This window comes from Protopterus annectens, chromosome 4.part0, assembly GCF_019279795.1.
Source record: "Protopterus annectens isolate FY-2018-M chromosome 4.part0, PAN1.0, whole genome shotgun sequence".
In the NCBI taxonomy this organism is placed as follows: domain Eukaryota; kingdom Metazoa; phylum Chordata; order Ceratodontiformes; family Protopteridae; genus Protopterus; species Protopterus annectens.
The window spans coordinates 212476048-212497096 of NC_056733.1; the positions used below are offsets into that span (position 1 = coordinate 212476048).

The window sequence follows — 21049 nt, forward strand, 5'->3', positions numbered from 1 at the left end:
TATTCATGAAATTGATTTATTTCATCACTGACACATATGTGGTATGTTATATTCAAAAGCTGACATATTTAGTTATTAAAAATCATACCATGGCACCAGCTTTGGGTGAAAAGGAAATATATTTGTCCCTCCTTAATATAATAATTCTAAACACTAACTAAAACAAAATACTTTGGATTATAAAACTTACCTTTGTTGTAGTGTAGTGGTGTGTGTACCTGAAATAAACTAAATAAATCCTCTCTATGGCTACCTACGATCGCGCTCCTTCCTGCAGCTTTTCTTTATAAAATCGCCCGAGCGGTGTTTTCAGCGCATACTATACCAGCGGAAAGGCTGGTATGGAAACGTAAAAAAGAAAAGTTGGCGCATGCGCCAGAAGAGCAAACTACGCGGATGTGTAAACACCGCGGAAAAAAGTGAAATTAAATTTAAATTTAAAAGTCGCGGGCGCATGAAAGAGCTCTGAGGGCATGCGGTGGGCATGAGTTGGACACTCCTGCTTTAAATGGAGGTCTTAGCATTAGGAGGCCTTTTAGGAATGCTTTACACAGTTTGTGTGACATTAAAGGGGCACCATCCAGTCCTATATGAAAGTTCAAAATTGCCGCTAGGTGCACTTTAATTGTTGACGCAGTGGAACCAGACTGGTTAAGTGAAGCCAAATCTAATACTTTGTGGATAGGATTGGAATAAGGGTCTATGTGTCATCCAGAGTCCATCTAGCAAATTTCTTTCATTTACTTTGGTAGAATTTCCTTGTAGATGTTTTGTGATGAGCGAGAATAATGTCACACAAGTGAAGAAAGAGAAGGATGCTTAGCAATCATGGGAACTGGAGAAGCCATGTAGTGAGCTTGAAGTTTCGAGATTTGGATACATCATGCCCTCTGGGTGAGACGACAGATCTGGAGCTGGGTCCAGAAACCATGGTTTCTGAATTAAATGAGGCCACAAGAAGGGAAACCAAACTTGTCAAGGCCAGAAGGGGCAATGAGGATTATTGAATTTTCTGTCCTTTTGACTTTCTTCAGGAACTGTGAAATGAGAGGAATTGGGGAAAAGGCATAGAGCAGACCGGGAGGGCAATCATGGAGAAGAGCATGTCTGGGTGACTCCCCTTGAGGGGGGATTAGGGCAAAGTAACTTCTGCACTTGTTGTTTAAAGGACAGGCAAAGAGATTGCAGCAAGGTTGGCCCCAGCGGTGAAAAATGTTGTTTGTCACTGCTGGACTGAGAGACCACTTGTGAGGCAAGACAACAATTCTACTCACTTTGTCTGCTATCACGTTGGGAGTTCCCTGGAATGTGCGTTGCTGTGAGAAAGCAGTTGGAAGAAATCATCCATTGCCAAACTCTGAGTGCTTCTAGACACAATGGGTAAGATTTGGTTCCCCCTTGTTTATGTACACACAACTAACATGTGGTCCATCTGAATCACTACTGTTCCTAGAGGGAGGACATCTTGGAATGCTTCCAATGCACTAACAGCACTACCCTCATCTCTAGTACACTGATGTGCAAGTTGGCCATCAATTGGGACCACGTGCCTTGGACTGTCCTTCCCAGATAATGCCCCCCCTCCCACCCTGTCTGGGAAGCATCCGTGGTCACTGGCTTCGGGCTGAGGAAGAATGAATGGGCGACCCAAGAGAATCTGGTTGGAATGTAGCCACCACAAAGGGTCATGTTTGCAGTGACTGGTAATCAGAATTGGCCGAGACATGGGTTGGTTTGTGAGAAACTATTGGGATGCTAGTAGCCATTGCAATATCAGCATGTGGTATCTTGCCTAGGGAACTAGAGTGATTGCTTTTGCCATGGAGCCTAATGTTTGAAGAACTAATTTTGCTGCAACCTTATTGTTGCGTATTAACTGACCAACCTGGGATCTTATACATTGTAGTCTTTCTGAAGGGAGAGATGCAATTCGTAAGACAGTGTCTAAGTGAGCTCTGATGAAATCCAGCTGTTGAGCGGGTTGAAGTGTGGACTTTTTGAAATTTACAGTTATTCCTAGAGATGTACAGAGATGTATGGTGTAATCTCTTGCCTGTTCTAACTGATGCCTGGTGGCAGCGGTGAGGAGTCAGTCGTTGAGGTATGGAAATAATTGAAATCCTAGCAGTCTTAGATGAGCTGCTATCACTGCCATGCATTTGGTAAACACCCTGGGGGCTGTGGTGAATCCAAAGGGCAGTGCTCTGAATTGAAAATGACTGGCTCCCAGCCTGAAGTGCAAAAACCTCCTGGAGCTCTTTTCCATTTTTATGTGGTAATAAGTGTCTTGGAGGTCAATAGAGCACTTCCACTTGTCTTTTTCCAAGAATGGAAGCCCTGACTAAACCGTGACCATCCGGAATTTGATTTGCTGAACTGCCTTGTTGAATTGGCTGAGATCCAAGATGGGTCTCCAGTCTCCTGTTTTCTTGGGCACTAAAAAGAATCTTGAGTAAAAACCGGATCCTTTCTGGTCTGGTGGGACTTTTTGGATGACTCTTTTGCTTAGCAGTCTTTGAATTTCTAGAACTGCCGATTCCCTGAGACTGGGTGGCACGTCTGGGAGTTTTTTCTGGGGTTTTGGGGGTTGTGATAGAGGAATTTTGTAACCTCTGGATAGAATTCCCTGCACCCATTTGTCTGTTGTCAACATTTGCCAGGCAGATTGATGCAGATGAAGTCATCCCCCGAATGCCTCCAGAGGCGGGCAATCGGGCCCCCATTCAGGGGTGCTGGTAGGAAGCACCGGAGAAGGTCTCTCTGGATCCCTGATTTTACAGTCCATTTCTGCCTCTAGGGTGGCGTCTTCCATTGTTTCCCCTTCTGCCCTGGGAGAAGTCTTTGCCTTGTGAATCCTTGAAAGGCCCTTTGGATTTTGTAAAACCATAGTCTCCCACTCCTCTGGTTTCTACAGTACAGTCTCTGAAGAGTGGAGAAACGTATGCCAATGGCAGAAAGGGTCTTACCATCCTTTTCACATCTGGGTACCTTGGGACCAAAAAGGGAAGATCTGTCAAGTGTTGATGAATGACTCTTTAAATAGCTCTGCAAAGTTTCACAAGTGCATCCCGGAATGCCTTCTGATGGCTATGCCTGAACCTGCTGTCCTAGTTATCCCTTCAGCTGCATGGGCAATGAGCCTCATGTTCGAGTTAGAAATTGCTTCTAGGGTTGCAAGCTGAGAAGTAACTTTATCCCGTACCCCTTCAGCCACTGCTCCCTCGAGGGTATCCGAGAGCTCCTTGATCAAATCCCTCTGTAGTCTTGTAAAATGCGACATATAATTCAAGGACTTTAGAGCAAAGGTCTTTGAAGCATAAACACGCTTCCCAAATCTATCCAAAGTCCTAGACTCCTTGTTGGCAGGAAGGATAATAGGACTTTCTTTGGTAAGTTCCTTTCTGGTGGCTGCCGCTACCACCATGGCATCAATGGGAATTCCTTTGGCTCAATGCAGTTTCTCCTTAGGGGCTGATAATACTCGATCCGGTCTCTTGGGGATTGGCTCTGTGGCATCAGGCATCTTCCGCGCCTGCTGAGCAATCAGTTTAATGAGATTGTCAGCAGGTGGAGAGATTCAAAAAGTAGAGGGTTGGGCACAAAAAGCCTCCAGGCATACTGATTCCTCTAAGGAAGGTTGGGAGGAGGATGAGCCACACCTCTGTTTCAGGATTTCTAGGATGTCCCTGAAGGAAACAACATCAGGGGTTGACCTGGGGGAACCTTCTCCTTCATCAAAATCAGTATCTTCAGTGAAAGACTCTTCTGGAGAGTCTAAGTGCTTCCTCTTGAACTTTCTTTTTGCAGAGACCTCCTCGGGGATGATCCAGGGATGTATCCAAAGAGAAGACTACTAAGGTAGGTGTTACCCGAGACTTTTGTGCCCTCTGTCTTGGGGAAGAGACTGATGGTAGCTCAGGTCAAGGAGCTGCAAAAATCTGTCCCAACAGGGCTGGCAAGGACTGTGAGTCTCCAATAGACAATGGTTTGTCCATAATCCCAAAGGCTGGTCTCCCTGCAGAGGGATGGGAGCCTGGAACCAAAATAGACTCCTTTGGAACCGGGGTCACACCCTGCACCGAAGAGGCAGCCCCTGGAACAAAAGGATGGGTCGATGCTACAAATGCCGAGCACCAAGAGACATGGATGGCACAGAAGGAGCCGAAAAGGTACCATGCATCTCAGATCTGACCAGAGAGTCTCGACCCCTGGAGGTCTCCAGTGCTGAAAGCTTGGAGGAACTCAAGGCAGATGTTCTTCGTGTTTCACTGTTGCAGTCATCACATTTGGGTTATCTGCTTGCAGTAGCCCTCACTTGGCCTGATTATCAAAGTCTTGGGTCCTGCGCCAGTTGCTGTCTCATCTTCCATGACGTCAGGTAGTCAGGGGTATAAAGCATGCAGCCGATGCCACTACCCCAGTCTTTCTTGCCGTGCCTGAAGCAGAAGCAGTTCGCAAGTGCCAGTCGGCTGACTCCTGAAATTTTCATTTTCGAGTTTCAGAACCGAAGTCTTCAACTAAAGCTAAGTACCCCGTTGGGGAAACTTTTTCTTGCTCTATACCGATGTCAGTAAGAGTCAATAATTGTACTGCTTGTAGAAAGCAAATACCTCAAAGATTTTCATTCGTACTGTATTCCTTGCCTAGGCCCTGACCACGATGTACCTCGCTGTCGGTTTTGTGCCTTATTTAAACCACAAAATATTCATCGTCGGCACATTTTCGCTTCTAAATATTTTGGTACTCAGTTCAATTATCCAGATATGTCTTTGGTAAGCCACCCGACTACCGATATTCCAAAAAAACGCAAAGATAAAGACAGAGACAGGCCGCCTAGGTCCAAAGCTGCCAATGACGCTTCTCCTAAGCTAGTTGCCAGTTCGCCGGTACTCAGTGAGGCGCTTTCGCAGCCCCTGATACCCGCTACTTCAGATTCGCAGGCCTCTACTGAGACCCATTCGGAGTCTGGTATGCTGCAAGATGCTTCAACTGTGGAACCTGCGGATGTCTCTACCTTAGATGGGTCCGGAGCTGCTGTGCAGACACCAGCTTCTGAGGGTGTATTCAGGCCTACTGACTTGCATATTAAACTGATGCCTTCTTCTTCTTCTAGGCTTAAAACTCAAACCATGTCTAGGAAACCGACGCCCAGACCGCATGGTCAGGCCTCTGTGCCATAAAAAAACAAATGATAAGAATGGCTGAAGACCTTATTACTTTAATCAGGGGAAGCCAACCTTCCCCCTCTAAGAGACCTAGGACTGAATTTGCTTATGATACTTCTGACCAGGATTCTGAAATTTCTGTCTCCTCTGATGACCAGGATTTACCATTATCTACCTATGAGGATTCTGATGCAGAGGACTGTATTCCCTCTGCCTCTCCCCCAGAGGATTTTTCTTTTGGTGAAAGCTTGTATACTCTTAGGGAACATTTTCATTGGGAAAGACAGGATTACTCTGATTCTAAAAAGAGGCTTAGAGATTTCTTACTCCTGCCCCAACACAGGCCTTTAACTATCCCTCTTGTGCTGGACATTGTTGACAATGCCTTTTCGGAATCTAGCTTGGCCCCTACTCCTTACCTCCTGCTCCCAGAAAACCTGATAGATATTACAGGGTTCCTGATTCTCATAAGTTCCTTTTTAAAAATCCTACTGCGGACCCTGAGACTATTTCACAGGGACCCAAGGGCATTAAGGCTACTACTGCCAAAAATCCTACTCCCTCTGATAGAGATTCCAGGGCCCTGGATAGATGGGGTAAGAAGGTACACACCTCTGCAACCTTGGCCATCAGGGCCTTAAATTGCCAGTTTCATATGTTAAAGTATCAGCAGCATATTATTGGATTGCTTAAACAGAAAATAATGTTTATTCCTGATTGTGCTGAAAATAAGGATTTACTTGATTTAATGCATTCTGCTGAACAGGATGGAAAGCATACTTTGCAATATGGTTTTGATTCAATAGAGGTATCTTACAGGGCTGCTGTCACCGGATCTGTACATAGAAGGCATGCTTGGCTTAAGTAGCAATCTTTGCCAGATCATGTTAAAACTAAATTGCTGGATGCTCCCTTAAATCAGGACCACCTGCGACAAAGCAGAAGTTGTTCTTAAAAAGATGGAGGAAAAAGCTAAAACTATGCAAACTGTTAAAGATTTCTTACAAGTGCAGCCTCCTAGATTTAGTAGGCATTGGCCCTCAAAAAATTGGTCCTTTCCTGTCTCTTCTAGGCCTTCTCAGTTCAAACAGAGAACCAGAAGAACACCCAGGCTTCAGTTCCAGGGTACGCACAGGACTAAGCAGTGGGGGGGCTCCTACTTCCAAATCAGGGAGTAGTAAGACTCCCAACTATGGTAAGCTGTCTCAATGATTTAACTTTAAAACTTTCAAGCACTTTTCAACTAACTGCTCCTTTAGGGGGAAAGATTGCTCTGCAAACAAAAAACTGGGAACTCATTACCCAGGACAAATGGGTTTTAAACATAGTTTCTCAAGGATACAGATTTCACTTCCACACACTACCAACCCCAAACGGTTGGCCAGATCTACCCCCAAATCAGTGGGCAGAGGCTCAAAAGCAAGTACTCTCTCTCTTAAGATTAAAGGCTATTCAGACTGTACCAGAAGAGGAAAAGGGACAAGGTTTCTACTCAAGACTTTTCCTGGTACCCAGAAAAAACAACTCATGGCATCCTATCCTGGGCCTGTCTATCCTAAACACCTTTTTGGTGATTCCAAAATTCAAGATGCTAACTCTTCACCAGTTGCTTCCCATGATAGGCAAAGATGCCTGGTTGGCAACACTAGATTTAAAGGAAGCCTACCTGCAAATCCCAATCAGGGAATCTTGAAGAAAATACCTATGCTTCAAAGCAGGCTGCATGCACTATCAGTTCTCTGCACTGCCCTTTGGCTTACCTACTGCACCTAGGGTATTCACAAAGTACCTAGCTCCAGTTATTGCATTTTGCAGGCAAAGAAATATACCCATACCTGGACGATTGTCTAATTCAGGCAGAAAGCCAGGACATACTTCTGAATCATCTGGCATTTGTACAAGAGGTGTTAACTTGTCTGGGGTACTCCATAAATGAAAAGAAATCACATTTGGTACCCTGTCAACAAATTATATTCCTGGGAGCAAGCTTGAACACAACTTCCCAGATGTCTTTCCTCATGCCAGAGAAACAAATTCATTACACAACTTACTTCAAACTAGTGGCCACAAAAACCCTGCTATCTGCAAGGCAAATACTGCAAGCCTTGGGGTTCATGGCCTTGTGCATTCTACTAATTCCATATTTAAGACTGCATATGAGGAAACTACAATAGTATCTAAAAAGCCTATGGTGTCAACATTCTCAGGATCTAGAAGCAATGATTCCTATCATACCTTGCCTACGGTTAGAATTCCTTTGGTGGGCAGAGGCCTGCCACCAAAACAAGGGACTACCATTCACTCTACCCCCTACTGCCCAAACCCTAACAACAGACGCATCAGAAAAATACCAACGATGATATCTAAGAATACTTTAAAAGGTAAATAAAGGAGAGGAAAGAGTACCAACGATGGTACTGGACAGTCTACCAATGGTAGAAGTAAAGAAGAAAGAGGAATACAGCTTTGATAAGAAAGAGAGGAGTGGGTAGATAATACAAAGAGTTTTAAAAGATATAGAGAAATGTAGAATTTTTCAAGGAATGGAAGTTTATAATTTAGACAATACTCACAAAACAGGCCAAGCCTCGAGAGAAGGAAACAAACGTGTCTGATCTTCGAAGTGGCATATGAGATCTGAGGTAATCTTGGAAAGGAGCGTCATGGGTAGAGCCTGGCTCAAGAATTTGGAGAGCGTGAGGTTTGGAACCGAACCCACTGTCAAGGATTGGATGAAGATTGACATCAGATGAGGAAGTTTCACCTTATTTAAGTAAGATAGTGAAGGAGGATAGTAGCATAATGAAAGATAAAGAAGGTAATGTAACGAAAAGTCAGCAACATATTATGGGAATTGTTGAAAGATATGTGGAAGAAATATTTATTAAAAAAAAAAAAGAAAAATAGTATAAAGAAATGGTAACTAAAAAAATTTTCAGATCAAGTTTATAAAGAAGTTGAAAAAGATCACATTGTAGGAATTAACAAAAGTGCTTAAACAATTAAATGTGGAATCAGAATCTGGCCCAGATGGTACTGGGTTTGAAATGTATAAAAATCTAGACAGATGGCAGAAAAACTATTTAATATGTATATTCAATGAATGGTTAAATGAAGAATTAAAATATAATGAATTATGTATTGCAGTATTAAAATTTATATTGAAAAAGAGAGAAAAAGAACATAAAAAACTGGAGACTAATAGTTCTAAATAATACAAACTATAAAATATTTATGAAAGTAATACAAAAGAGATTTGAGAATTATATCAACACACAGAGGAAGTGTATATGGCATAAAAGGAAAAAGCTGCCAATAATTATTCAGTATACTGAGAGAAATTATAAATGATATAAATAGAAAGAAGATATAGAACTTATGGTTGGTGATATTAATGAAACATTTGATTCAACACAGCAGGATATATTATGAAATAATGGATACGTATAATGTTAATAATAAAAGTGTGTAGAACAACTTATAAGAATAATAAAGTAAGAGTCTCAGTCAATGGATGATTAAGTAAAAAAAAATAGATATGTATAATAGTATAAGACAAAGATGTCCTATGAGCAGTATTTTGTTTTAGTCATGAATACAATAGACAAGTAAACCAGAAAATGAAGAATGCAATTATACAAATGGAAGTTGAAATTCCAGTTATGATATGATATGCAGATGATATTATAACTAAGAAACTTTCACTTTCTCTTATTCCCTTCTGTTAGCAAATAGTATCCATAACTGATCAATACTGTGTGTTTGTAAATTTAAACTATGACCACAGTAGCCTACTGATACAAGGTTATCCTGTTTTTCCACCTGAGAAACTAAGAAATGACTTACAGTTTCAGAGCAGTCCTTGGGTCAATTGTGACTGTTTCTTAACACATACTTGTCTTTGCTTTGTGATTGTTTCCAGCCCCTCATACGAGCAACTAACAGGGTCTCTACCCGCTTTGCTCCCCACCCTGCCCCCTATTCCCTCCCACCCCCGGTGGTCCCACCTTTATTGCACTCAAACCCCTCCCATCTTTCTAATAGCCAACCACAGCACTAACCCAACACTACCTCTTCCATCTTCCCACTACTATCACACCTCCTCAACTAACATGTACAAGCATACCTTTCCTATGCTCACTGCATGCACTCTCCTTGCATATCTTACATCCTACCAAAGCTCCATCATTCCCCCACTCAACCACTACCACTGTACTACTACTCACACCACCACTCATGTCTCACCCACACTCAGCTCCCTCCCACCAGCTCAAGAACCATCCCTATGCACCCCACATATTCTACCAACTATATTACTCAAACATAAAGCATCCCTACAACTTAACATAGTTACCCTCCCACCATACCTATTATCCACAGAGCACAATCATAAAGTTTCCCTTATAAACAAACATATTCAAAAACTGAGAAAACTAATAATCTCATGCTTATCAAAACTAGCCCTAAGTGGAGACATCCACCCCAACCCTAGCCCTACCATCTCCAACCCCAATCTTCATAATCAGACTAGAAACCACAACTTCTCCCATATTACAGCCAATAGAAAGCCAAGTGACTTCCTTCTACTATGCCTAAATATTAGAAGTATATCCAACAAAGTCCATGAACTCCATGCCACCATAGACTTGCACTCCCCAGATATAGTCATCCTGACAGAAACCTGGCTAAAACCTCACATTACCAGTGAGCAAATACTCCCTACAGGTTACGCATACTAAGAGTAGACCGGCTAAACAAAAAGGAGGTGGTGTAGCTATAATATTTAAACAGCATCTAAACATCCAGATCTTAAAATCATCAGCTCCACAAATAGGCAATGAAGAAATAATATATACCAACCTCAAAATTAACCAAAACAAAACCATCAACATAATTGGATGCTACTTCCCACCTGGCCAAAACATCCCTCCCCTAAAAAACCTCCTCAGCTGGTCTACCCACCATCTCCCCCAAGAAACTATCATCTTAGGTGATTTCAATATTGACTGTCAATCCTGTTCTGGCAACAATCCAACCCATCATGTACACCTTCATGGCTTCACTCAACTAGTCCAGTCACCAACCAGGATAAATAAAAACTCCACCAAGCACACTATCCTGGATTGGATACTAGTCAGTAAGAGCCCCCAGTCATATATAACAGGCTGCTTATCAGATAGCCTCAGTGATCACTCCCCAACATTCCTACTCAAAAAAATACCTATACCAAGCTAAACCTGTCATCTACCGTCAAATACGTAAAAACTAAACTTTAACCCACTCACATTCATCTCATCCCTCAAAGAATTCAGTCTAGATGATGCAGTTGAATTTTTTAATACTACCTTCCTGAACATCCTTAATTACCATGCCCCCATAAGATTCTCCAGAACCAAAGCACAACCCTCCCCATGGCTACAGAAAACCACTAAGTCAGAAATGAAAAACAGGGATAAAGCCTGGGAGCACTGGCGCAAAACCAAAACCCCCTCAGCTAGACAGAAATTCCTAGAACTACGCAATAGAGTCAAAAAGCTAATAAAACAGGACAAATCCCAATACTACCAGTCTGCCCTAGACTCCTCACAACACAGCCCCAAACAATTCTGGTCCTCCATAAACTCCATCCTCCACCCAGGTAAAGTCAGTACCCCTCCTCCTAACATCCCTCACTCCTCAGAAAATATTGCTACCTCATTCAACACACACTTCACCCAAACCATACTATCACTAGCTAAACAACACAACCCCCCCTCCAACCCACACCTTCAACTAGTAATCTCCCCACTGCCTTCTCTTTTTCTCCTGTACCTACCTCCAACATAAAAAACTCTTAACTAAACTTAAACCCACCAAATTAGCAGCAGATAGCCTCCCAAGTGAATACCTACAAATCGCAGCTGATGCTCTGGCCTACCCAGTATCCATCTTGATTAACCGATCTCTGTCAGAAAGTTACGTTCCCACACTGTGGAAAGTATCACATATAATTCCCCTCCACAAAGGCAGACCCTCCACAGAACTAACCAATTACCACCCCATAGCTATTCTCTCTCCACTCTCCAAAATACTACAGAGATGCATACACTCTCAAGTCTCAGACTACCTCCTTACTAACAACCTTTTTCCAGTACTCAGCATGGTTTCCGACCAAACCATAGCACCACCACTGCCTTACTCTCCTTTACTAACACTATCCTTCAGCATAAAAACAATGGCTATCTCTCCTCTGCTACTTTCCTAGACCTAGCTAAAGCATTTGACATGGTCCCACACAAACAACTTATCTCTGTCCTCAATAACCTATCCTTCTCACAATCGGTCACCAACTGGTTTCAGAGTTACCTGTCTGACCGCCAACAATCCGTTGTATGGCAGAATGACACATCTCCCCAACTACCTGTCTCCATAGGGGTTCCCCAAGGATCCATCCTTGGACCCCTACTCTTCTCTGTTTACACCAATAATCTAGCCTCTGTCACCAAACATGGCACACTCATACAATACGCAGATGACTCGACCATCATCTGCTCAGCCCAGTCCCTACCAAAACTGCAAAAAGTCACACAGGAAGCCTTTTCCTCTGTTGAAACATGGTTATCCGATGCCCGATTAATACTCAACCCAAACAAAACTAAACTACTCATCTTCCAACCCACCAAACATACTCAAAACAAACTCTCACTTTAACATCACGGCAAAAGACAACACCACTATATACCCAACTGAACACACCAAATTGCTAGGAGTGGAAATAGACAATAAACTAAAATTTGACATTCACATATCCATGACTATAAAAAAAGTCCACAAAAAACTAGGAGCGTTATACAGAAATAAGCAATTTCTCACCAAAGCAGCAAAGATTTCAATAGCAAATTCCCACCTTATCTCCACCCTACTTTATGCCTGTCCAATATATACCAACCTAAGGCAATGTGATCTAAACAAGCTAGAGACCTGCTACAACAAAATCGCCAAAATTGCCACAGGGGCATCCTACCGTAGTCACCACTGTCTCTCACTTGCTGAACTGGGATGGCTTGAACTCCCTCACCTCCTTCAGTGGTATCAACTCTCACTCGCCCACAAACTAGTAAACCATCCACTAAATGTCCCATCCCTCCAGAATCTACTCCAACCCTATTGCACCACCAGACCACTAAGATCCAGCAGCAAAAATCACTTGCAGATCACTAAAGCCAATAACTCTGCTGGTGAAGCACTATTCTCTTGTGTCATAGCCAAATTATGGAACTCCCTCCCACCCACAATTACCTCCATACCATCATGCACCCACTTCAAAACTTTACTAAAAGCACAACTAAAAACATGCTGGCTATGCCCTTGCAACTCCCACTCTAATATCATCCACCCCATCCAACCACTACCTTTCTTTCCACTCCACTAACTACCTTGATTATAGCAAGCTCAGATGCTCATAAGCCAGTACTTATTATACAGCATGAACTTCTTCTTCTTGTAACATTTGTTAATGTCTGGTATGCACTTCACAGATAAAGATTCTAGTTGTCTACTGATGTACTATGTTCTTCATCTGTAAATATGTTGTAAGTAATTGCTATGTAAATTGTTAATCACTATGTAATCCAATGTAAATACTGTCTGTTTATTTTAACTGTGGAGCTTTTCTCCTCGGGCCTCCGCTGAAAATGGACCTACGTCCAGTCGGACACTCCTGGTCAACAAATTTAAATAAATAAATAAATAAATAAATAAATAAATAAAATAAGAAAGGAGAGTGGATGAGAGATCTTATTCTCTATTTAGTCGAAAGTTTAAAGGAAAGACATATGATGATTAATGAAGAAAAGAGTAAGGAATGGGTGATACCATAGAATAGCAGGTGCACAACTTTCTATGAAAGAAATATATGTTTTAGGGATACATTTTGATAAAGAAAATAAGAAGGGATGGACATAATAATAAAAGGAAATAAAATTCAGAGTAGCATACAAGAAAAAAAGTGTATTTGATTAATTCGGTGTTATAGGAAAGATAGCATATTTATCCAGTGTTGTCATGATTCCTAGAGGATATGATAAACCTTCATTAGAAATATTTTTCTCCTTTATATGGGGATCGAGATTAAATCCTATTAAAAACGGTAAGGAGGTAGGAGTATTAGTTATGATAAAGCCAACAGTTTACGCTGCTTAATAAAATTTATACAATTTATTGAAATGGTTAAATGGGAAAAAATGACAAGTAAGTGACAAATGTATTAAAGTATAAATATAAGGAATTTTGGGAAATATAAGAAATAATAAAAGCATATTTTAATCAAGAAATAGAGAATTATCAACAAAAGATAAGAATGTGGAAAATTAAGATGGATGAAGTGGGAGAAAACAGAAAAGTATGATATAACAATTTTTTGAGAAAATATTATTTATTAATCCATCGGGAAATGTTTCAGAAGTAAAGATTAAAGCAATTAAAGAAAGAAACAAGTGGTGTAGAAATAATGTTGAATGCCAAGATTTTTTGTGGAGATTGGGAATAAAGAAATTACCTGTCAAGGCAAATATGCCTTATAAAATGAAAAGTGAAAGAAAACATTTGTATTGTGGAAAAGAAGGGACAACGGAACATGTTTTTGTAAAGTGAGAGAGTTAAAAAGCTCTGTAATAAATTATCTATAGAAAGTTTTCTGAAAATATCAAAAATTATAAGAATATAAATATGGACATGATTGAATATGGATATTATGAAAACATCAACAAAAACTGAAAATAGATTTAGATAAAAAATATTTTATATAGTTTGTAGTTTGGATATTGCAGAATGAAAGAATTAATGAAATCATGTTTAATGGAAACTGGATATAATCATAATATTAAATAAAAGTAGATTATGGTTATGGAAAAGGGTGGGGGGTCAATATAAAAGTATAGAAATTGCATGTTCTGATGTGTAAAATATGAAAATTATTCAAAATGATTAATTAGTAAATATGTATATGAATAAAGGACCCCTGTTTTGCAGTAGGTGCTGTGGGATCTTTTACATCCACCAGGGCTACTACCAACTCATGTAGATGCAACCTCAGTTTAATGTCTCATCCGTAATAAAGTATTTGGTTCAATATCACATTCAAGAGTGCAGTACCCCCTTTACACTGTACTGCAGTGTCAGCAATCAATCTACTTGATGTGGGAACAGAACCCACAGCCTTCTGCATCAAAGATAAGTATGCTGCCTGTTGTGGCACAAACATTGAAATTGTCAGTAAGCTTAAGATTGCACTGCCTTTAGAATAATGGTGGCTGGTCATCTTAAACGAAACCAGCAAATGCCACTGCTTTAAACTAAGTTGTTATATGAAGCTCTGTCACTGTTGTTTTACATAGCTTTGTTGAATAATAGCACATTAAGGTCTTTATACTTCAATGTTGAGTATACAAATACCAAGCATTACTTAGCACATATCTTATCTAATTTAATGTTACACTCCATATATAAATTAAACCCCAAGGGGCATCTGTGCACATCATTCCTTTTCCACTGCTGTTAGCTCTTTGGCAGACAGTACTTTAAATACCTTTATAAACATTTACGTTATACCTAATCATTGTGAAATATGTACTACTGTGTTCAAGTTAAGAGCTCTGACTGTATTACTGCAAATAGTATTATAACAATTTTTCTCCTTTGTTCTTGTAATGTTATACTATTAATTTTCTCTGTCATTTGGGCCTGGCTATGGCTGAAAATGGTCATTGGACCAGTCCAGCTAGCAGGTTAACAAATGAAGTCGCATAAATAAATGTTTTGTTGATTTGGCTAGTTTCATTAGGCAATACCTATTTTCACAAGAGACCTGTTGAGGTATTCATACTTACCGGAGGTAATTTGGCTAGGATACTGAACTAAATGCCCTGTGAAATATACATGAACTGTCATTTAATACTTTCAATTTGTCAGGTTTTCCCACATGTAGAATACTATCAAATGCCTTAACAAGGTCAAGATAAGGAGCACGCACTGTCAGTCCATCAAGTGCTGCTGTTTCCTCTTCAAAGAAGGCTACATGACTGCAGGGTTTAACATTGTCACCTCACAGCAAGAGGTCCTCTGGTTTGATTCTCAGCTGAGGTGCCTTCTGTGTGGAGTCTGCATGTTCTCCCTACATTCGTGTGGGCTTTCTCCAGGTGCTCCCATTTCCTTCCACATAACAAAGACATGCGTTTGGAGTGTTTCTCCCTGGGCCTCCACTGAAAAATGACTTGTTCCAAGTCGGACTTTCCCAGCAAATAAATGTTAAATAAATAAAATAAATACATTAAAAGACAAGGATAATTGTGCAGAACACTGGACCCAGCATAAATGTTACTGCAGAACAGTAGTGACCTGGCATGGACGATCATGTTTCTATGTCCACTGTTGATCCATGCAAGTGGTCTGGTGTTTCTTTTCTTTGACAGATATGCAGATAGTGGACAGATAGTAGATACATAGATAAAACTAATCCCATTAGTAAAGGGGCTACTATTTTTTACAGAGAGGAGACTGATGAGTTAATGAAACACTAACACTGTCACAAATTGTAATGACAAAAAGGCAGACAAGTAATAAATATGCAGCAAACTGTACTGTGCTTTACTACTAAATTGCCAATAAACCAATCAGCAGCATTTTTCAAATGACAAATGTACATTACTACCATATTTCCTGGCAGGTGCAGATAATCTCTAAATGGGCCCAGTGTTCCTCAATTATGCCAAGGCCAGATCTTCTTTTAAAAACCCATGATGCCTTCATAAATGAAGTTCATTAATGCCTTAGCAGGAGTGTTTTGCCAGGACATTTCTGGCTGGGTCTTATAAGCATCATTCTTCAGTTCAGCTTTCTTTTGAGATGGAAAGATAGTTTGCATACCATCACATAAAATGACTACATCTTCCTTCACAAGTTTTCTCATGTATAATTCATAATTACCTTCATTTTTATCCATATCAAATGAAAGCCCTTGTCATGCTCTGAACTGCCTGTGTAGCTTTACTTATAAGCAGTCAACTCTGCCTGCTGAAATGTTACCTTTTATTTGTCTTTCTAAAGCAGCAATCTTCTCCTTGAAGCCTTCTTGTGCTGTTCTCTCTGCCTGCAGGTGACCAATCTGTTCTTGCAACTCTAGCCGCGCTCTGTTTACCTCTGCAACCTTCTCCTGCTCTTTACCACTGAGCTCCTGTCAGAAAAATTAAACAAAATATTAAGTCACCTCTTGGAATATGGAAATGTACACTGTGATTCTGTAACTCTAAAACAGGAATACTGGAGCTTCATATGAACAGCTGTTAAAACAATGTATTATGAACAATTATTTATTTTGGTAAAGCAGTAAAGGTTAAGGTACAAGATGGGTAATAGTTTGGCTAAGAGGCAATAGAGAAGTTAAATCCCTTTTTCAAACACACTTATATAAAAATATAAGACGACTTCAAAAGGAAGATTCCAAGATGGCTGCACTCTGAAAAGCTGGTTGATTAGAGGTGTCATAGTGTAAAAAAAACAAGAGGTGAAAAACTCAATAAAAGCTAAATTCTGCATAAAATTCAGTTACTGGTTAGTTGCTACCCTGCTTGGGTATCAGCAAAGAAAAAATGTGGATAATGTAAAAGAAAATTAACTAAAAATGGAGAAGAAAAACTCTGGTGGGAACAGCCTTTTCAGCAAGCAGAAGTTCAGGTTTTAGTTTTAGTACAGGTGATGGCTTCCATTAATTTAAAAAAAAAATCAGATGCATTCAGAATGCAACAATAAGTAAAACACTGGAGGAATCTATAAAGTCAAATCTCACTGGTAGAAGTTTTAAACAGCTATTAAGATGAACTGATAAAATGGCAGAAATCAAAAGAAGAAATGAAGGAAAGATTGGGTGAATATGAGCCTCCTTGAGAAAAACTTTCAAAACATAGAAGAGTTGGAAGACAGAGTACACAGAGAATAATTGAGATGTTCCTGCTATATCATCAGAGAAATTGGAAGTAATAGTTTGCATTCATTTTATGAAAGATCAAATAAACAACTGAATGACTATCCCCCAGAAGGATGTGTTAATTGAAAGGACATACTGTGTGTATACTCAAAATCTAGCCATGAGAAAGTTGCCAAGACCTACATTAGTAATGATGCAGTCATATGACTAGAAAGAACTGCTCCCGACAATGGTGCAGCAGAGCGGAAAAGTATTAACAATTGGGTACACCAGAATATTTCTGAAAAATGATTATTCACTGTATATCAGCAGAAGTGGAGCAAGTTTATCCCTGCAATTAGGGGATATCAAGAGGAAAGTGTGAGATTCAAGTTGCTGTATCCAGCTGTCTTTAGAATACTTTTTTTCTGGAGGATCAAAGACATTTTTGGATGCAGAGCAGGCTAAGGAGGGAAAACAAAATTTCTACCCTGCAAAGAATGAGCCAGCAAGTTGAAGGGGATGTTGTTTATCATTCCCGACAATAACTAAGTCTATTAAGAGAACTTGTCTGTGAAACTTTTTCCATAGTAGCAATGGAAAATGACAGTGACAGAAAAAAGACAGCCCAGGGGTTGACTAGGATAATCAAGAATACCATGGACTTGACCACTTGTGTGGTTGAGATAATGAAAGAGACCAGCAATAATGTGGAATTCAGAAATAAATGGAAGAATTGTAACATACCATTTCAATAAGATGTTTAGACGTGAGAACTGTGCTTTTACAAAAAAAGAGTTAATAATGACTGGAAATTTGCTGACTGTTAAATTGGAGGGAGGATTCTAAAGCATACTTCTCACTTTGGCATTTATGTTTAGGACAATGAAGGGAGTGAAAGTAAAATAAATGTTCTTAGCAATGTGTATCATGCATTTCTTGAAATAAACTGCATGTTGTGCTGCAAAGTAGTTCTGCAAAGTATGCAAAGGTATTTAAAATGTGAGGTGGGGACAGTCTTATCAATGACTGCTGTTTATGCTAGTGCTAATAAAGTAAGAAAGTCCTTTTTCCTGATTGTATTGTATCCAGGGTTTACACTGTAAGATAAGGCTAGATTTAAGCATTATAATGCCATAATTTTAGACTTCCGGGGGATGTAAAAGTGTAGTGATTATATTATCTGTGTCTTAAAATATAATAATTTCCCCTGTTTATACCGGTCGAAGTATAAACTAATGTTCTCCATTTATACTCCTGACAAGAGGATTATTTCCTAAACAAACACCCTATAAAATGAAAAGCATGAAAAGGCAGTTTACTAGTGTTTGAAAAGATTGGTTTCTTGCTATCATCAAATGCATGTAGTTGGAGATGGTAAGTCTGTAAGAACAATTAGGCTAGAAGGTATTATTTTCTTCTGTCAGCTCTGAATTTATCTCTACGTGAAAATAAGCCTGGGTAAACACTTATTTATCCCCTTTCTCTACCCACTGCTATGGGTTACAATCAACCCAAAAATTAAAACAGCTAGCATGCACCAGACTGAATTTTGTATACAAACAGAATTTATTATGACACTGAGATTTAATTAATAATTTAATAGCCAAGTGTACATTAAGCAATAAAGACTAAGATTGCTGTAGAGCAGAAAAAATTAGAAATTTACTTACATTAGATCCTTATGTATGGTAAGGCATGTGACATAAATAGTGGCCAGTCCAAACAAGTGTTAAGAGTTCATGAGTGCTTCATTAGCAGATTCTCCTTGTTTAATGATCTACTGGTCCCTGACAAGCACTGAGAATTAGAGATACATTCCTTTGCACATCAAAGCTGGCTTCTATGTAGGCAAAAATCCAGTTCAATTACAGGTGGACATGGTGAGTACCTCAACGGCATACTGCACTCTCCTTCACTTCAAAATGGATCTGCCATTGTGGTTTGACAAGATCCTGGATTAGCAAAATGCAGTATCACATTATTTGGCTCTTTATTGTGTATATTCAGCAAAGCTCTTTCAGAGTTAGTCTGCCTGTATTAGCTCAAATGGGGTTCAAGTGTGTCTGTAGCAAGAAGCAAGAATAAATGTCTGAATCGGGTTGCTATCGCAAAATCGAACGTGAAAAATGCGGAATAATGGAAGGCCAAACTTGGTAGTTCGAAAGGTGAGAATGTCGAAGCCGCAGAAACCCAAATTCTTTCCCAGGGAAAAAATCTGGTTGGTCATTTCTGCGGCTTCGGCATTTTCGGACCAGGTCAAGGTAAGTGTACGAACGGGTAGTGACGGACTTTAGGGTTAGGGCACGGGTCAGGTAAGTGTGTGGTAGTGACGGACTTTAGGGTTAGGGCACGGGTCAGGTAAATGTGCGGTAGTGATGGACTTTAGGGTTAGAGCTGGGTTAAGGATAGTGGTGCATGTTAGGTTTAGTGTAGGTTTTGAAGGTGTTTGGTGTGATTGCGTCATGTGTGTGTTTTTCGGAACAGCGAATGTTTTCCCTGGGAAAAAATTCGCTGTTTTGAAGTTTCAATGTTATTCGAATTCAATCTTCCAAGTTCGAACTTATGGTATTCGATATTTTGGAAGTTCGATTTCATGATATAGACCCTCTTAATCAGTTCCCTTGCAACATATATATTCTTCCAAGAGCAGAGAGGCTTTGCAATACCTTTGTTCTGTCTCTACAGTTAAATGAGTCCAGCTGTTTGCAAATGATCATCTTTATCTTGTTGGCCTTTGGGCCAGTAGTTTTCCTTTCCACAGTTCATTACTTCTTTGACAGAAAACAAAACCTGGAAGAGGAGGGTGTTGCAGCCATTACTTTCTTTCACATCCTGTGTACCACTCTCCTGTAACAGATCCTGCCAGAACCCAGTGTCCGTCTCCCTTCGTACATCATGTCATTTTGTCTACTTGGACCCTGTTTTCTGTATAAAGATCTCTGGCTAAAATGTGACTGAATGGGAGAATAAACCAGTAGACGTCTGAGCTGCAGAGGCTATGCTACTGGAGGTTGAGGAGTAGGAGGCATTTGCTGAGCTACAGGAGTATAGGCAGTAGTATGGTTGGAATAAGGGTAATAGCTTGTTCAGGCTATTTTTACCTGGTTTGTTGCCATTTAAATGAAGTAATTCATCTGCCTCCATGCCAAAGGTATCAGTCTTTTATCTCTAGTATATGGGCTTGGATAGCAGGTATTATTTCCCCCTTTTTGGTGTCAAGGCGTCATCTCCATTAGCAGATTCCAAGATAGCTGCTGCCTTGTCTACAATCTACTACACAGTATTTTCCCATATAAGATTTAGGGATAACTGCTCTAATGTCTGGAAGTACATATATTGAAAATTATCACTCTCTATCTGAAAATTCTTTTGCAAAATACACATCCTTTAATTGGTTATAGAATTCTTGGGGGTCTGAGATAAGTTGCATTTCATTGCATAGGCAGCTTGGCTTGCCTCTCTCCTACATTGATACATCCCAAGTTCCCTTACAAAATTGTACAAGCTACTGTGGCTTACTCTTATCTTACTTCAGATAGTCTGGCCCAGTCTATTTAATCATCATTAGTGGACCACATGATTATGAAACTTTAATTCCTCTTTACTGGTTAGGGATAAGGCGGCGCTTGTAACTTTCTGATATGTTGGGCAATATCAGTCCTTTTTGCTTTTGTGTTGAACTTACTGCCAAGTAGCTGTAAGACTTGCAAAGCAATTTTTGGGGTTACACAGCCTTGTTCCCTCTTATTCGCCTTTTTACTACTGGTAGGCTGATAATCACTATTAGAATCAGTCACTCTGGCAGTTGGCTCTCTTCTTAGCTTGCATTTTCTGGATAGCAGCTTAGTGGAGATACATGACTTTCTAAATGGGTGTTTGAAATTCTGCCCTTTTCCTTCAATACAACTGGTGCTTCTTTCTATTCTGGCTGTCAGCTCTGACT

At 40.1% G+C, this 21049-nt stretch overlaps 1 protein-coding gene across 3 annotated transcripts in view; it reads right to left on the reverse strand.

Annotated features, from left to right (window-relative positions):
- The window catches only part of LRRC45 (leucine rich repeat containing 45), a 1637099-nt gene that overhangs the window by 143190 nt on the left and 1472860 nt on the right, over positions 1 to 21049 (reverse strand). For all 3 annotated transcript variants that reach the window (XM_044068217.1, XM_044068216.1, XM_044068218.1), the window contains one exon: positions 16227 to 16374. In XM_044068217.1, coding sequence (XP_043924152.1) covers positions 16227 to 16374 — 148 coding nt within the window. The remainder of the gene's footprint in view (positions 1 to 16226; positions 16375 to 21049) is intronic.